Source organism: Salmo salar, chromosome ssa06 (genome assembly GCF_905237065.1).
Source record: "Salmo salar chromosome ssa06, Ssal_v3.1, whole genome shotgun sequence".
NCBI classification, from domain to species: domain Eukaryota; kingdom Metazoa; phylum Chordata; class Actinopteri; order Salmoniformes; family Salmonidae; genus Salmo; species Salmo salar.
Genome location: NC_059447.1, coordinates 33,521,351 through 33,533,809, shown reverse-complemented (window position 1 = coordinate 33,533,809; position 12,459 = coordinate 33,521,351). Strand labels below are relative to the sequence as shown.

The window sequence follows — 12,459 nt, the reverse complement described above, 5'->3', positions numbered from 1 at the left end:
TCACCACTGAACAGTAACTGTTATACTGTACAGCCTGTGGGTGCATTACCAGGTCTAGGTGATGTTGATGTATCGTGAGTGTTTTTAAGGGCTCGAACACACCAATAGCGTTTGCCTGCTGAGAGTACTTTGCAACCCCAAAAAATATTTTACATGTAGAATGGCGCAAAAATGTAATCAGACAACAGCGTGCTGAACAATTGGTAGACGAACAGGAGAACAGGAATAGAGGCGGAAAGACCAGGAGAGACTGATGGTGATAAGAGGAAAGAAATGTGCAGCATTCCTTTGCTCTCTGTCTCTGATAGTGTCAGTATGGGAGGAATGTGATCCTGGAAGACTGGATAAACAGAGGGGGGTGGGGAGAGGGAGACTGAAGCTGACCGAGAGGAGTCTGGGGGGACTAATTTGTGGGGTACCTCACTCTAAAGCAGGAAACTGGGAAGTAAGGGTTGAGAAACAGACTTGTGAAAGGGGAGTGTAGTGATGGAAGTCAGCTGTAGAGCTTTGAGAAGTGAGAGGAATGGTGCTACAGTCCTGGTTCCCTTCCTGGTTCCCTGACTTAGATCAGGGTTAATGTGCTATTTTAGTATTTCTCATAACCCTCTCTGTCGGCAGTGGCCATATCCAATGCAGTACAGCCTTTTTTCAATACATTCTCAAACATCTACTTGCCCTAGCCTTTGTGTGCAGTAGACTGCATTGCCCCCCGGTGTAGGTTAACATGCCTATAAAATAACTTTTCCCTATTCTACAGCAGGTAAACCTCACATTCAATGATGTTGCTATTTCGTAAGAATAGCTTTCTGATGGCAGGCACTGTGGGAGAACTTGCCACCTGTAACCCCCCCCCAAGATTTCACAAATTGCATTTCCAAATTATCCAAACAGAAACTCTGCCAACAAACAAAGCTCAAAAGTAAAGTGGAAAAATATCCCGAACTTCTAACTTTGAGTGTGTGCTGTTTTGCAAAGTTGAATATGTAAACAAAACAGAGCCATTTGTTGTAAAATGTCATCTTTTATTTCTACCCTAGGGAGTAAAGGAAAGTTTTAGGCTAACGGCCCTGGCGGTGGTGGGAAAGTGCAACGCTCCCGTTGTTGGAATGTTCAGATAATGGCCTTCCCTTTTCTCCGTACCTCTGTGTTTAGCTAAACGTTATGAAACACCCTTCTCTCACCCCACTGGATTCTGGTAATACTTGTCTAGTCTCTCCATGTGGGTTACACCATGGAACTGACTGACTTCAATGACTTAGATGTTGTTCATGAGCTGTGAGCCGGTCCTGTTTGAGCCTGCAAGCGGTATCTCTCACCTCTAGCATTGTGGTTGTTTTACACAAGCTTTGTAAACAAGATTCAAGACTTAACATTGTGTTTAGGCCTTTAACCCAATTTTTTGGGGGGGTGGGAATATTTAAACTTTTAGTCCCTTGAATCTTCAACTTTTTTGTTTTTGAATATTGGAGGATCCTCAGGCCTCATGATGTACAACAGTCTATTAACCTCCCACTCTGACGTGCTCCTCGTCCCTAGAAACCCAACGTTGCGAAACACATTGTTTTTTAAGATTTTCCTCCAAGTATGTAATCAACGAATTCCTTCCCAAAACCACATTTAAATGATGGTCAGCACATGTTGCACATTACTGTGAATATATAGTTGAAGTCAGAAGTTTACATACACCTTAGCCAAATACATTCAAACCCAGGTTTTGACAATTCCTGACATTTAATCCTAGTAAAAATGTCCTTTCTTAGGTCAGTTAGGATCCCAACTTTATTTTAAGAACGTGAAATGTCAGAATAATAGGAGAGTGATTTTATTTAAGCTTTTATTTCTTTCATCACTTTCCTAGTGGGTCAGAAGTTTACATGCACTCAATTAGTATTTGGTAGCATTGCCTTTAAATTGTTTAACTTGGGTCAAATGTTTCAGGTAGCCTTCCACATGCTTCCCACAATAAGTTGGGTGAATTTTGGCCCATTCCTCCTGACAGAGCTGGTGTAACTGAGTCAGGTTTGTAGGCCTCCTTGCTCGCACACGCTTTCTCAGTTCTGCCCACAAATGTTCTATGGGATTGAGATCCGGGCTTTGTGATGGCCACTGCAATACCTTGACTTTGTTGTCCTTAAGCCATTTTGCCACAACATTGGAGGTATGCTTAAGGTCATTGTCCATTTGGAAGACCCATTTGCGCCCAAGCTTTAACTTCCTGACTAATGTTTTGAGATGTTGCTTCAATATATCCACATAATTTGGCATCTTCATGATGCCATCTATTTTGAAGTGCACCAGTCCCTCCTGCAGCAAAGCACCCCCACAACATGATGCTGCCACCTCCGTGCTTCACGGTTGGGATGGTGTTCTTTGGCTTGCAAGCCCTCCCCCTTTTTCCTCCCAACATAACGATGATCATTATGGCCAAACAGTTCTATTTTTGTGTCATCAGACCAGAGTTGCAAATCGTACTCTGGCATTTTTATGGCGGTTTTGGAGCAGTGGCTTCTTCCTTGCTGAGCGGCCTTTCAGGTTATGTCGATATAGGTTGTCGTTTTACTGTGGATATAGTTACTTTTGTACCTGTTTCCTCCAGCATCTTCACAAGGTCCTTTGCTGTTGTTCTGGGATTGATTTGCACTTTTCGCACCAAAGTACGTTCATCTCTAGGAGACAGAACGCGTCTCCTTCCTGTGCGGTATGACGGCTGCGTGGTCCCATGGTGTTGTTACTTGCGTACTATTGTTTGTACAGATGAATGTGGTAGAGGTTTAGACATTTCTCCCAAGGATGAACCAGACTTGTGGAGGTCTAGGCTGATTTCCTTAGATTTTCCCATGATGTCAAGCAGAGAGGCACTGAGTTTGAAGATAGGCCTTGAAATACATCCACAGGTACACCTCAAATTGACTCAAATGATGTCAATAAGCCTATCAGAAGCTTCTAAAGCCATGACATCATTTTCTAGAATTTTCCAAGCTGTTTAAAGGCACAATTATTGTATGTAAACTTCTGACCCACTGGAATTGTGATACAATGTGAAATAATCTTCTGTAAACAATTGTTGGAAAAATTACTTGTGTCATGCACAAAGAAGATGTCCTAACCGACTTGCCAAAACTCTAGTTTGTTAACAAGAAATTTGGAGTGGTTGAAAAACAAATTTTAATGACTCCAATCTAAGTGTATGTAAACTTCTGACTTCAACTGAGTTTTACAGCACTGTAAGTTACGATTATTTTTTTTTTTGAGACCTTCTTGGCTGGAGAGGGAGTGCGCCCTTTTTAATTTGATTTAGCATCCGTGGCGGTTGCCTGAAACGTGGGGCCTCGTTGAGAATAGTGTTTTATGTTGACCTGACCTGAGCACTCCATGTTGTAGAGGAAACATTGGTGACCCCGGCATTCCCCGGACATTACATCAAGACAAACAGCCAGGGACCAGACCTCTTTGACAGACATCAACTCACAACCCAACAAGCTTTCTGGGCAGTGGTTGTCTTTAGCTCAGAACAATCCCATGGGTATTGCGGATATAGATTGACGTGAGGGTGAAATTAAATTTCATGAGCACATTCTTGTTTTGGGGATGGATAATGCTTTGTAGTTTAAAGGAAGTCTTTGTTTACTTGGCTCATATGTCAGGACTGTTGCTCATTTACATCAGGTTTGTTTGTTTGTTGGTTGCGGTCTAACTAAATAGAATTGATACTACAACTAAATGCTCGATTTCCTAGCCCTAACCAACTTCTGGGTCTCTTTCCACAGCAACCATGGCGACAGACGCAGACAAGTTCCTGTACGTGGACCGCAACATGGTCAACAACCCTCTGGCCCAGGCAGACTGGGCCACCAAGAAGCTGGTGTGGGTGCCGTCGGAGCGGCTGGGCTTCGAGGCGGGATCTGTGAAGGAGGAGCGAGGTGAAGAGTGCCTGGTGGAGCTGGCAGACTCTGGCAAGAAGGTGAAAGTCAACAAGGACGACATCCAGAAGATGAACCCGCCCAAGTTCAGCAAGGTGGAAGACATGGCTGAGCTCACCTGCCTGAACGAGGCCTCGGTGCTGCACAACCTCAAGGAGAGATATTACTCTGGCCTCATCTACGTGAGTATTATACACCAGGCACACTGAACTGAAGGACACATTCCCAGCCTGTAGAACCTGAATGAGAAAGTCTGATACTACAGCACATTGAAGGACCTCACCTCATTGTATGATACACGTGTCAATCATTACTCTGTGTTCATGTGAACACTCCTGACTCACTCTTGCCCCCCTCATACAAGAGCTGATAATGTTAGACTTTTTTTAGATGTTATCCAAGGCTTAATGCTGGTTACGAAAGCACTGTTTTCTCATGTCACAACTTGGCCTGGTTCCAAACCAGGTGGTCCTCCTTCCTAGCCTCATTATCCCCATTAAGCCTATTGTCAGATGACCCATTATGTGCCGGTTGCCACCCCAAACGAAAGGCTGTAATGTTTACCAAACATACAAGTATGTTCAGTCCTCCCTTTCTGGCTCCCTTCCTTTTCTTAGTCTCTCCTGTGTTTGGAGTACTGCTGTAAACAGGAATCTGCAGGGAACAATACTTTCCTGAGGGGGGTGGAAGAGGGACTCAATGGGGGGGCGGAGAGTAAAGCTGTTCAGAGTTGCGTTTCAGGTGGAGCTGGAAATTAAATGGATATGGAATGTAAATCGTGCTCCAATTATTGTTCCCCCCTAATGCCATTTATCCCCCCATAATGCCATTTATCCCTCTGTCCACGACGGAGTGCTTTGGTGCCTGCTACACTGGGCTTTGAGCTGGTCAAGTCAACACACCCTGGTCCTCTTGGGGTTTGGGTCTTGCCGTGTTGCGCGCCACTGAACCGGGTACCCTTCTGAAAACCCCCCTCTTGGGAGAGGCAGAGACGACTACCAGACCAGAAGCAAGGGCACGGAGCAATGGGGAGGGGAGGACAGGAATGTAGCTGAGAGGGAAGGAGACAGAAATATGGAGGGCGGATGAACATAAATGAAGTGGGGAGGAGAGATGCTCCAGATGCCCATACCAAGATGAGGGGAGGCTTTAGAGAGGTATAATGAAAGGGATGGGGGTGGGGTGAAATCACCTCGGATGATGTCACTGTTTGGTAGAAGCTCTTGGTGATTGTGAAACATGACTGATCAAGCCCAGCCTCTGGCTGAAGTCAGGGAGGGAGATTGGGAAATAAAGTATGGAGCTGGTGTTGATGAGAGACTTGGAGAGGGTTAGATTCAGAAGATAATGTTCACTATGATTTCCCCATTCACATCTGTCCAGTCTTGTTCTCGGCTGTAGACCATCAGAGTGATCTAATATGCAGTCAGTTTAAACTATTACATTGGCAGGTCAGAGTGATTCTACTGCAATCTCTTACTAAGATTGACAGTGGCATTTTAATTGAAATGATATCTCTAGACTAGCCAAAATCCAATGTAAGAAGGCCAGTTAAGTCCGACTGTATAATCCCTAGTGTTCTTGGTTCAGGCCATGGATGGAGGAGAGCATGTATGTTCAGTAGCTATTATTAATAAGCATTTCTCTTTGTATCACAGACATACTCCGGGCTCTTCTGTGTGGTCATAAACCCCTATAAGAATCTGCCCATCTACTCAGAAGAGATTGTGGATATGTACAAGGGCAAGAAGAGGCATGAAATGCCCCCCCATATATACGCCATCACTGACACGGCCTACAGGAGCATGATGCAGGGTAAGCGAAGGTCCTTGTTATACCACAACATAATAGTAAGTAACCTCATATGTATTCAGATGAGACTAATGAGTAAAACGGTTGTTGGTAGTATTTTAACATCCATGTTTACTAAGATTTGTCTAGAAGATATGAATCGGTTTAGACTCCTCCCAGGCACACTTGGCTCTGAAAGTCTGCATTTAAGTAGTGAAGCATTAGCCTCGATTTCTGAGGGTTCCTGCCTTCCATAACCAAGGAAAGGCTATTAGTCAGTCTGTAAGGGGATGTAGGCTACATACAGTACTTTCTCAGTACTCTTTCCCAGACCCATTATCTTGATGTGCTGTCAGGCTGTCCATTCACTCTCTTGTCAGTCCATGGTTGGCCCCCATTGAAGTAAAGGGAGTCATTTAACTCTAGAAGAGAGGGAGGGAGTTAGCGTGCAGTATGGGGATGGTTAATTGGCTTGTTGGTTAAAAGGCATCACCCTTTCCATTCACAGGAAGCCGGATATTGATTTCCTGTGTGACCAATGCGCTTCCTGTTTCAGAGACAAAAATGTGGTGCATGTGCTCCTGAGATAGCAAATACACACTGTAGAATTCACATTTTATATAAAGCCAGCTGGCAACAACATACTTCAGTTGTTCTGACAATGGAACTGAAGTTCCTTTGCACCACAAGCATCCATGATGGGCTGCAAGTAAAAGCAGAAGCTATTGTCACTATTAAATTCAACTGTCCCCTCATGTTATTCAATCTAACTTAATGCATGTAATATGTACCTTTTTTTTTTTAAATCTTGGCCCCACCTCTTTTCACAGACCGTGAAGACCAGTCCATTCTTTGCACGTGAGTCTTGAGAACAAAACCCTATGAACAGCAAATCTTGGTCTCTCAACATGACCTTGAAATATCAGTGTTTGTGTGATATTGCTGACAACTGATTAAGGAAGTCACATTTTTGCTTCTGTCCTCCTCCTCTCTCCTCCTTTTCTCTTCCACAGAGGAGAGTCTGGTGCTGGGAAGACAGAGAACACCAAGAAGGTCATTCAGTATCTGGCCCACGTTGCCTCTTCCCACAAGACCAAGAAAGACCAGGTCAGTCATCTACTCTGCTATTCTCTCTCATAATTCCCTCTGATCTTCTCCCTCTACTCTCCTTCCTATTCCTTTTTTTTCTTTCTCTTCACCATGCTTCCACTCTCTGACGTGGCCCTGGTTTCCTGTGGTCCTTTATCAGCTCGGATCCAGACTTTTCCGAGTCCTCAATGCTCAACCACTTGTACTGTGATTGTATGTGTGTTTGAGTGGTGCCAGTGGTACTTAACATTACATCATTGTCAAGCCATCACCATATTGTTCCAGGTCTTGGATAGGTGCTGCTTCTACATCAGTCACACTGCTCTATGGTGCCATAGAGGACCTCTAAATAAGGGTTGGCCAGTCTTGGTTCTTTAAGACTGACCGTAGCACTGCAGGATGTAGATTAAACTCCCTTGTTAGCTAGTTCATAGTGTGATATCTAAACCACAGTGGACTGAATATATTATTCCTTTTGTTGACATTTCTCCTCCAGCGGCTGAGCTGAATCAAAGTGACCTCCGGTCAACTCTAAAGCCATGAGAGAAATGTAACCCTACAGTGCTGTAGTTGGCCAGCCCTGTGATAGATGTAGCTGTGACTACAGGGTTCAAGAGGCCCAGTCCTTTCTGAAAGCAGACCAGTATCTGTATCTATCATTCCTTTGAGGTTGTGTGTTTCTCTTTTCCCATCAACAGACCAGCTCGATCCTGTCACATGTGAGTTACCCTCTCCCTTCACCCACGCCCCCCACCCCTTCCTTCCTCTCCCATCACATCTCTGGATCTCCTCCTCCACACCCTTCCTCCTTCTCCCTGGCTCTTGTGGTGTCTCTCCCTCCTCCCCCGTGCTGCTGGAGCGTGCTCTGTGGTGGGCTAGTGGGTCACTTGGAAGTGTAGGCCACATGTCCAGAGGAAGGAATGTTCTTTATTAAAGGGGAAATTGCCATTTGAATTCAGCCAGACAAAACTGAGAGCACATCCCTTTTTGTATTGTTGATTTGATCTTCTTTAAATACTACGTTTTTAGACGTTAAATGAGTAAACAGCTCTGCAGTTTGACAAGTCTGGCTGAATTTTGCATAACGCTGTTGATCCTTTGTTTTCCCCCTGGTGGTTCCAGAAGTGTGCTTGATGTGTTTACCTGTGTGTGAGACGACATCATGTCTGCTTGCTGTGTGTGTGTGTTCCAGTGTGTCTGTTCAGAGATCTGGTCAACGTTCTCTCACAATTCCCCCTCCATTTCTCACTCTTTGTCCACACCATTTTAAAGATCTCTGGACAAACTCACTGAGTTGCTGTGTGCATTGTGATGCCAGTGGACTAATTGTATAAGTGTGTGTTCGTTCACTGGGGATGCTTCATACCAGTGATCATATCCATTATTCCCTGCTCCTTATTACCATTTAAAGCCTGATAGTGGTGTAATGTTAGGGATTGGTTTTAAACTAACATTGTCCTTGAAGATTCAGGAAAAAGGTTCAGCGAGCTCCTCGGATTGATAACATTGACAAAGCCACTATAGCAGCTACATTTTACATTTGAGTCATTTTAGCAGACACTCTTATCCAGGAAGAGTTACAGGAGCAATTAGGGTTAGTTCCTTGCGCAAGGGCACACTGACAGATGTTACACCTAGTCGGCTCGGGGATTCGAACCAGCAACCTTTCGGTTACTGGCCAACCTCTTAACTGCTAGGCTATGTAAGAATATTAGTGTGAGTCTATATTTTTATTGGGTGGATTGAAGTGATTTCCACCCAATATGCGCCAAGCTCCTCACATGTTGACACAGCCTCAGCTGTAGCAGACTCTTGAAGGTTATCAGTAGGCTTTCCTGTCCATGTATAGATCCCTTTTCAAATTGGAATTCACTGTAGTATTACTAGTGGCATTTTAGATGGAGTCATGTGCATGGATTTACCTGTACAACAGTCTGAAGTAGAGCTCAGTGTGAACTATGTGCAGATTTCTGGCTGTAGGGGGTTGTGTATACTTAATGTCAGTGTAGTGAACCTTGACAGTCAGTTCTCTGCATGGTGTCTGGGTGTTACTCTGGGTGAAGGGTTACTGATGAGGGCCACAGGGTCGTCCATTGGGTGTCAAGGTGTGGGCACTAACACTGCGCTGTGTGGGGTATTGTGTACTTGTGTATGTTTCCGTGTGTCGTGATATTCAATGGTCTGCATGCAGTTTGTTTTATTTTCTCCATAAGTAAGGTAATGCAGTTTTATTTTCTCCATAAGTAAGGTAATGCAGTTTTATTTTCTCCATAAGTAAGGTAATGCAGTTGTGTGAATTATCTTATGACTTATGGTTAAATGAATGACTTGGGCGTGAAAAGGGAACATCCAAACACAAATCAAATGTTCAAACAACTGAAATCCTCACAATGAAGTGAAACTAGAGTAAATTAAAAGCAGATGACTGTAGTTCTCACAATGCATGACTATGAATCATCCATTGGAATCACCAAAGGTATTCAGTTTGATCCCACTGCTGAGAAATGACAAATGGCATGTCCTGTTAGTGTCACTATATAGAATTTGCACTAATCTAGATGTGTCCTCATAAGGAGGTGGTGGCTTAAAGAATCTAATGGGATAAAGTCATTGGTTGATGGAGAGGTTCTGTTTGTCCTCTAGGGTGAGCTGGAGAAGCAGCTGCTGCAAGCTAACCCCATCCTGGAGGCCTTTGGAAACGGCAAGACTGTCAAGAACGACAACTCCTCCCGATTCGTAAGACCTTTTTAAAATCTCTTAGTGATGCTTGTGGTTTGACTTCAATGTATTTTTTTTTTTCTTCTGTTGGACAAGTGTTTCCTGCTTCCTTAGTAATTCACTATGTTCTCTCTCTCTCTCCCAGGGAAAATTCATCAGGATTAACTTCGACGTCAACGGATACATCGTGGGGGCCAACATTGAAACCTGTATCCTTCATACTATGTTAACCACAATGAAATTCACTCCCTCATTTGAAATATACAGTAGTTTGGGGTCCTGAGTGGTGCAGCGGTCTAAGGCACTGCATCTCAGTCCTAGAGGCGTCACTACAGACACCCTAGTTCAAATCCAGGCGGTTTCATAACCGGCCGTGATTGGAAGTCCCATAGGGCGGCGCACAATTGGCCCAACGTCATCCAGGCCAGGGTTTGGCCGGTGTAGGCCGTCGTTGTAAATAAGAATTTGTTAATTAAAATTCTCTCGGCTATAGATTGAAGTGTAGTTTAACTCCAGACACTTCTCTGTTAGTCTTTACAGTAAACTAGACAAGTAATTCACACACACTTGCCCCGGCCAGCAGAAGCTCACAATCCAGTCTGAATGAGTGGCTCCTTGACGGTCTGACCACCAGACCTGCTGGAGAAGTCCCGTGCCATCCGCCAGGCCAAAGACGAGAGGACCTTCCATGTCTTCTATTACATGCTCACTGGTGCTGGAGACAAACTGCGCTGTAAGCCTCCTTCGTTATCACCTTTATCAAGTACAGCTAACTGTGCGTATCAGATGTAATAACTCTGTGCTCCCCTCAGCCGAGCTGTGTCTGGAGGGCTACAACAACTACCGCTTCCTGGTCAATGGAAACGTGACCATCCCTGGCCAGCAGGATAAGGACCTGTTCACTGAGACCCTGGAGGCCTTCAGGATCATGGGCATTCCAGAGGACGAGCAGATTGGTGAGTGGCAGGACGGGACACACTACCCTCTCACTGGTTTATTTTGGCGGGGCGTGACTCTAACCTCTGGTCTCCTCATGCAGGTCTGCTGAAGGTGGTGTCTTCTGTGCTCCAGCTGGGCAACATGAGCTTTAAGAAGGAGCGCCATTCAGACCAGGCCTCCATGCCTGACGACACGGGTACAGCAAACCTTTCTGCTGGTTTGATCCTAAAAGGAGATCCTAGTATCTGTCAATTACACTCTACTGACCAGCAGATTATACACTTTTCAGTCCACCAGAATTATTTTTGGTTTCAAAGTCTAGTTCCATGCACTGCTGTAGGCATCAAACTGTTATTCCCTGGGGGGATCCCTCCCTCTCAACCCTATCATCTCTCTGTCCCCTGTCCCTCCCTGTCACAGCTGCTCAGAAGGTGTGCCACTTGATGGGCATGAGCGTGACAGACTTCACCCGTGCCATCCTGTCCCCTCGTATCAAGGTGGGCAGGGACTACGTGCAGAAGGCCCAGACTCAGGAACAGGCTGAGTTTGCGGTGGAGGCCCTGGCCAAGGCCACCTACGAGAGGATGTTCCGCTGGCTGGTGATGAGGATCAACAAGGCCCTGGACAAGACCAAGAGACAGGGAGCCTCCTTCATCGGCATCCTGGACATCGCTGGCTTTGAGATCTTTGAGGTAAACTGGAGTGGGGGAAAGACCAAAGCGATTACATTGTCTTGAGTAAGACCCAGAGAGTATATTGGTTTCCTCTTCTCTCGCCATCTCCACTTATCTAGAAAGACAGAATTGTGGTGGATGCCTACAGGGAATCTGTCTTCACCTGTCTAGTTCTTTCACATCACTGCAGATTAGGAAAAGGGGACAAATAGACACTTGAGCCTCATAGTTTTTGTTCATGATGGTGAATGCACTTTCTGACCATTTCTTTCTCCTCTAGCTGAACTCATTTGAGCAGCTGTGCATCAACTACACCAACGAGAAGCTGCAGCAGCTGTTCAACCACACCATGTTCATCCTGGAGCAGGAGGAGTACCAGAGGGAGGGCATCGAATGGAGCTTCATCGACTTCGGCCTGGACCTGCAGCCCTGCATCGACCTCATTGAGAAGCCTGTGAGTCTGACCCTTTGTATCTCTCTACCTTTAATCATGTACTGTATACTCCCTTTCTCACTCCACCCTTCCCTGTATGTAACTCCCTGTTAACCTCTGACTTCCTACAGTCTCATCCCTTTCTCCCAATCCTCTCCCATATCTCTCTCCACCTGCCGCCTCCCTTTATCGCTTCCCCCTCCCTCCATCTCTTTCAGTTCAGTCCCATGCTATGCTGTACCTCCAGGCTCCCTGGTCTCTCTGTAAGCCTTGTTCTCTGCTCTCCCTCAGGCTAGCCCCCCTGGTATCCTTGCCCTTTTGGATGAGGAGTGCTGGTTCCCCAAAGCCACTGACAAGAGCTTTGTGGAGAAGGTCCTGCAGGAGCAGGGCACCCACTCCAAGTTCCACAAGCCCAAGAAACTGAAAGATGAGGCTGACTTCTGCATCATTCACTATGCCGGGAAGGTAAACGGACCAGTAATGAAGATGAAGTTTAGACTCTGCTTAAACGGTGTGCCCTTGGACATCATGTCCCAGGCAAACCTTGTGTAATACTATTGTCTATATGGCGTGCCGTCTCCTCAGGTGGACTACAAGGCTGACGAGTGGCTGATGAAGAACATGGACCCTCTGAACGACAACGTGGCCACGCTGCTCAACCAGTCCACTGACAAGTTTGTGTCTGAACTGTGGAAGGACGGTAAGTGCAGCCAATGATATGGATTTGGCAACCAGTAAGAAGAACAGACTTAAGTGGATTAACCTTCATGCTGGGAATTGCTGCTATGTTTTCAGTGAAGGGTCTCTTCCTGTCTCATATCCACTTTTCGCTCTCGTCTTGTAACCAATGTCTGGTGTCTGGACCTCTGTTCTTACCTGTTCACTCTGTTTTGGT

The 12,459-nt window shown here is 45.5% G+C and overlaps 1 protein-coding gene across 2 annotated transcripts in view; it reads left to right on the top strand.

Moving 5' to 3' along the window:
- The window catches only part of LOC100380669 (myosin, heavy chain 9, non-muscle), a 32,465-nt gene that overhangs the window by 8,953 nt on the left and 11,053 nt on the right, over positions 1-12,459 (top strand). Inside the window, exons 2-15 of one of the 2 annotated variants that reach the window (XM_014203577.2) lie at positions 3,768-4,102; positions 5,579-5,735; positions 6,542-6,569; positions 6,725-6,818; positions 7,499-7,519; positions 9,444-9,536; positions 9,664-9,727; positions 10,153-10,251; positions 10,331-10,474; positions 10,558-10,653; positions 10,878-11,149; positions 11,412-11,585; positions 11,856-12,029; positions 12,150-12,264. In XM_014203577.2, coding sequence (XP_014059052.1) covers positions 3,773-4,102; positions 5,579-5,735; positions 6,542-6,569; positions 6,725-6,818; positions 7,499-7,519; positions 9,444-9,536; positions 9,664-9,727; positions 10,153-10,251; positions 10,331-10,474; positions 10,558-10,653; positions 10,878-11,149; positions 11,412-11,585; positions 11,856-12,029; positions 12,150-12,264 — 1,861 coding nt within the window. In that variant the 5' untranslated portion in view covers positions 3,768-3,772. The remainder of the gene's footprint in view (positions 1-3,767; positions 4,103-5,578; positions 5,736-6,541; positions 6,570-6,724; positions 6,819-7,498; positions 7,520-9,443; positions 9,537-9,663; positions 9,728-10,152; positions 10,252-10,330; positions 10,475-10,557; positions 10,654-10,877; positions 11,150-11,411; positions 11,586-11,855; positions 12,030-12,149; positions 12,265-12,459) is intronic. The other variant, XM_014203578.2, reaches the window with a different exon arrangement.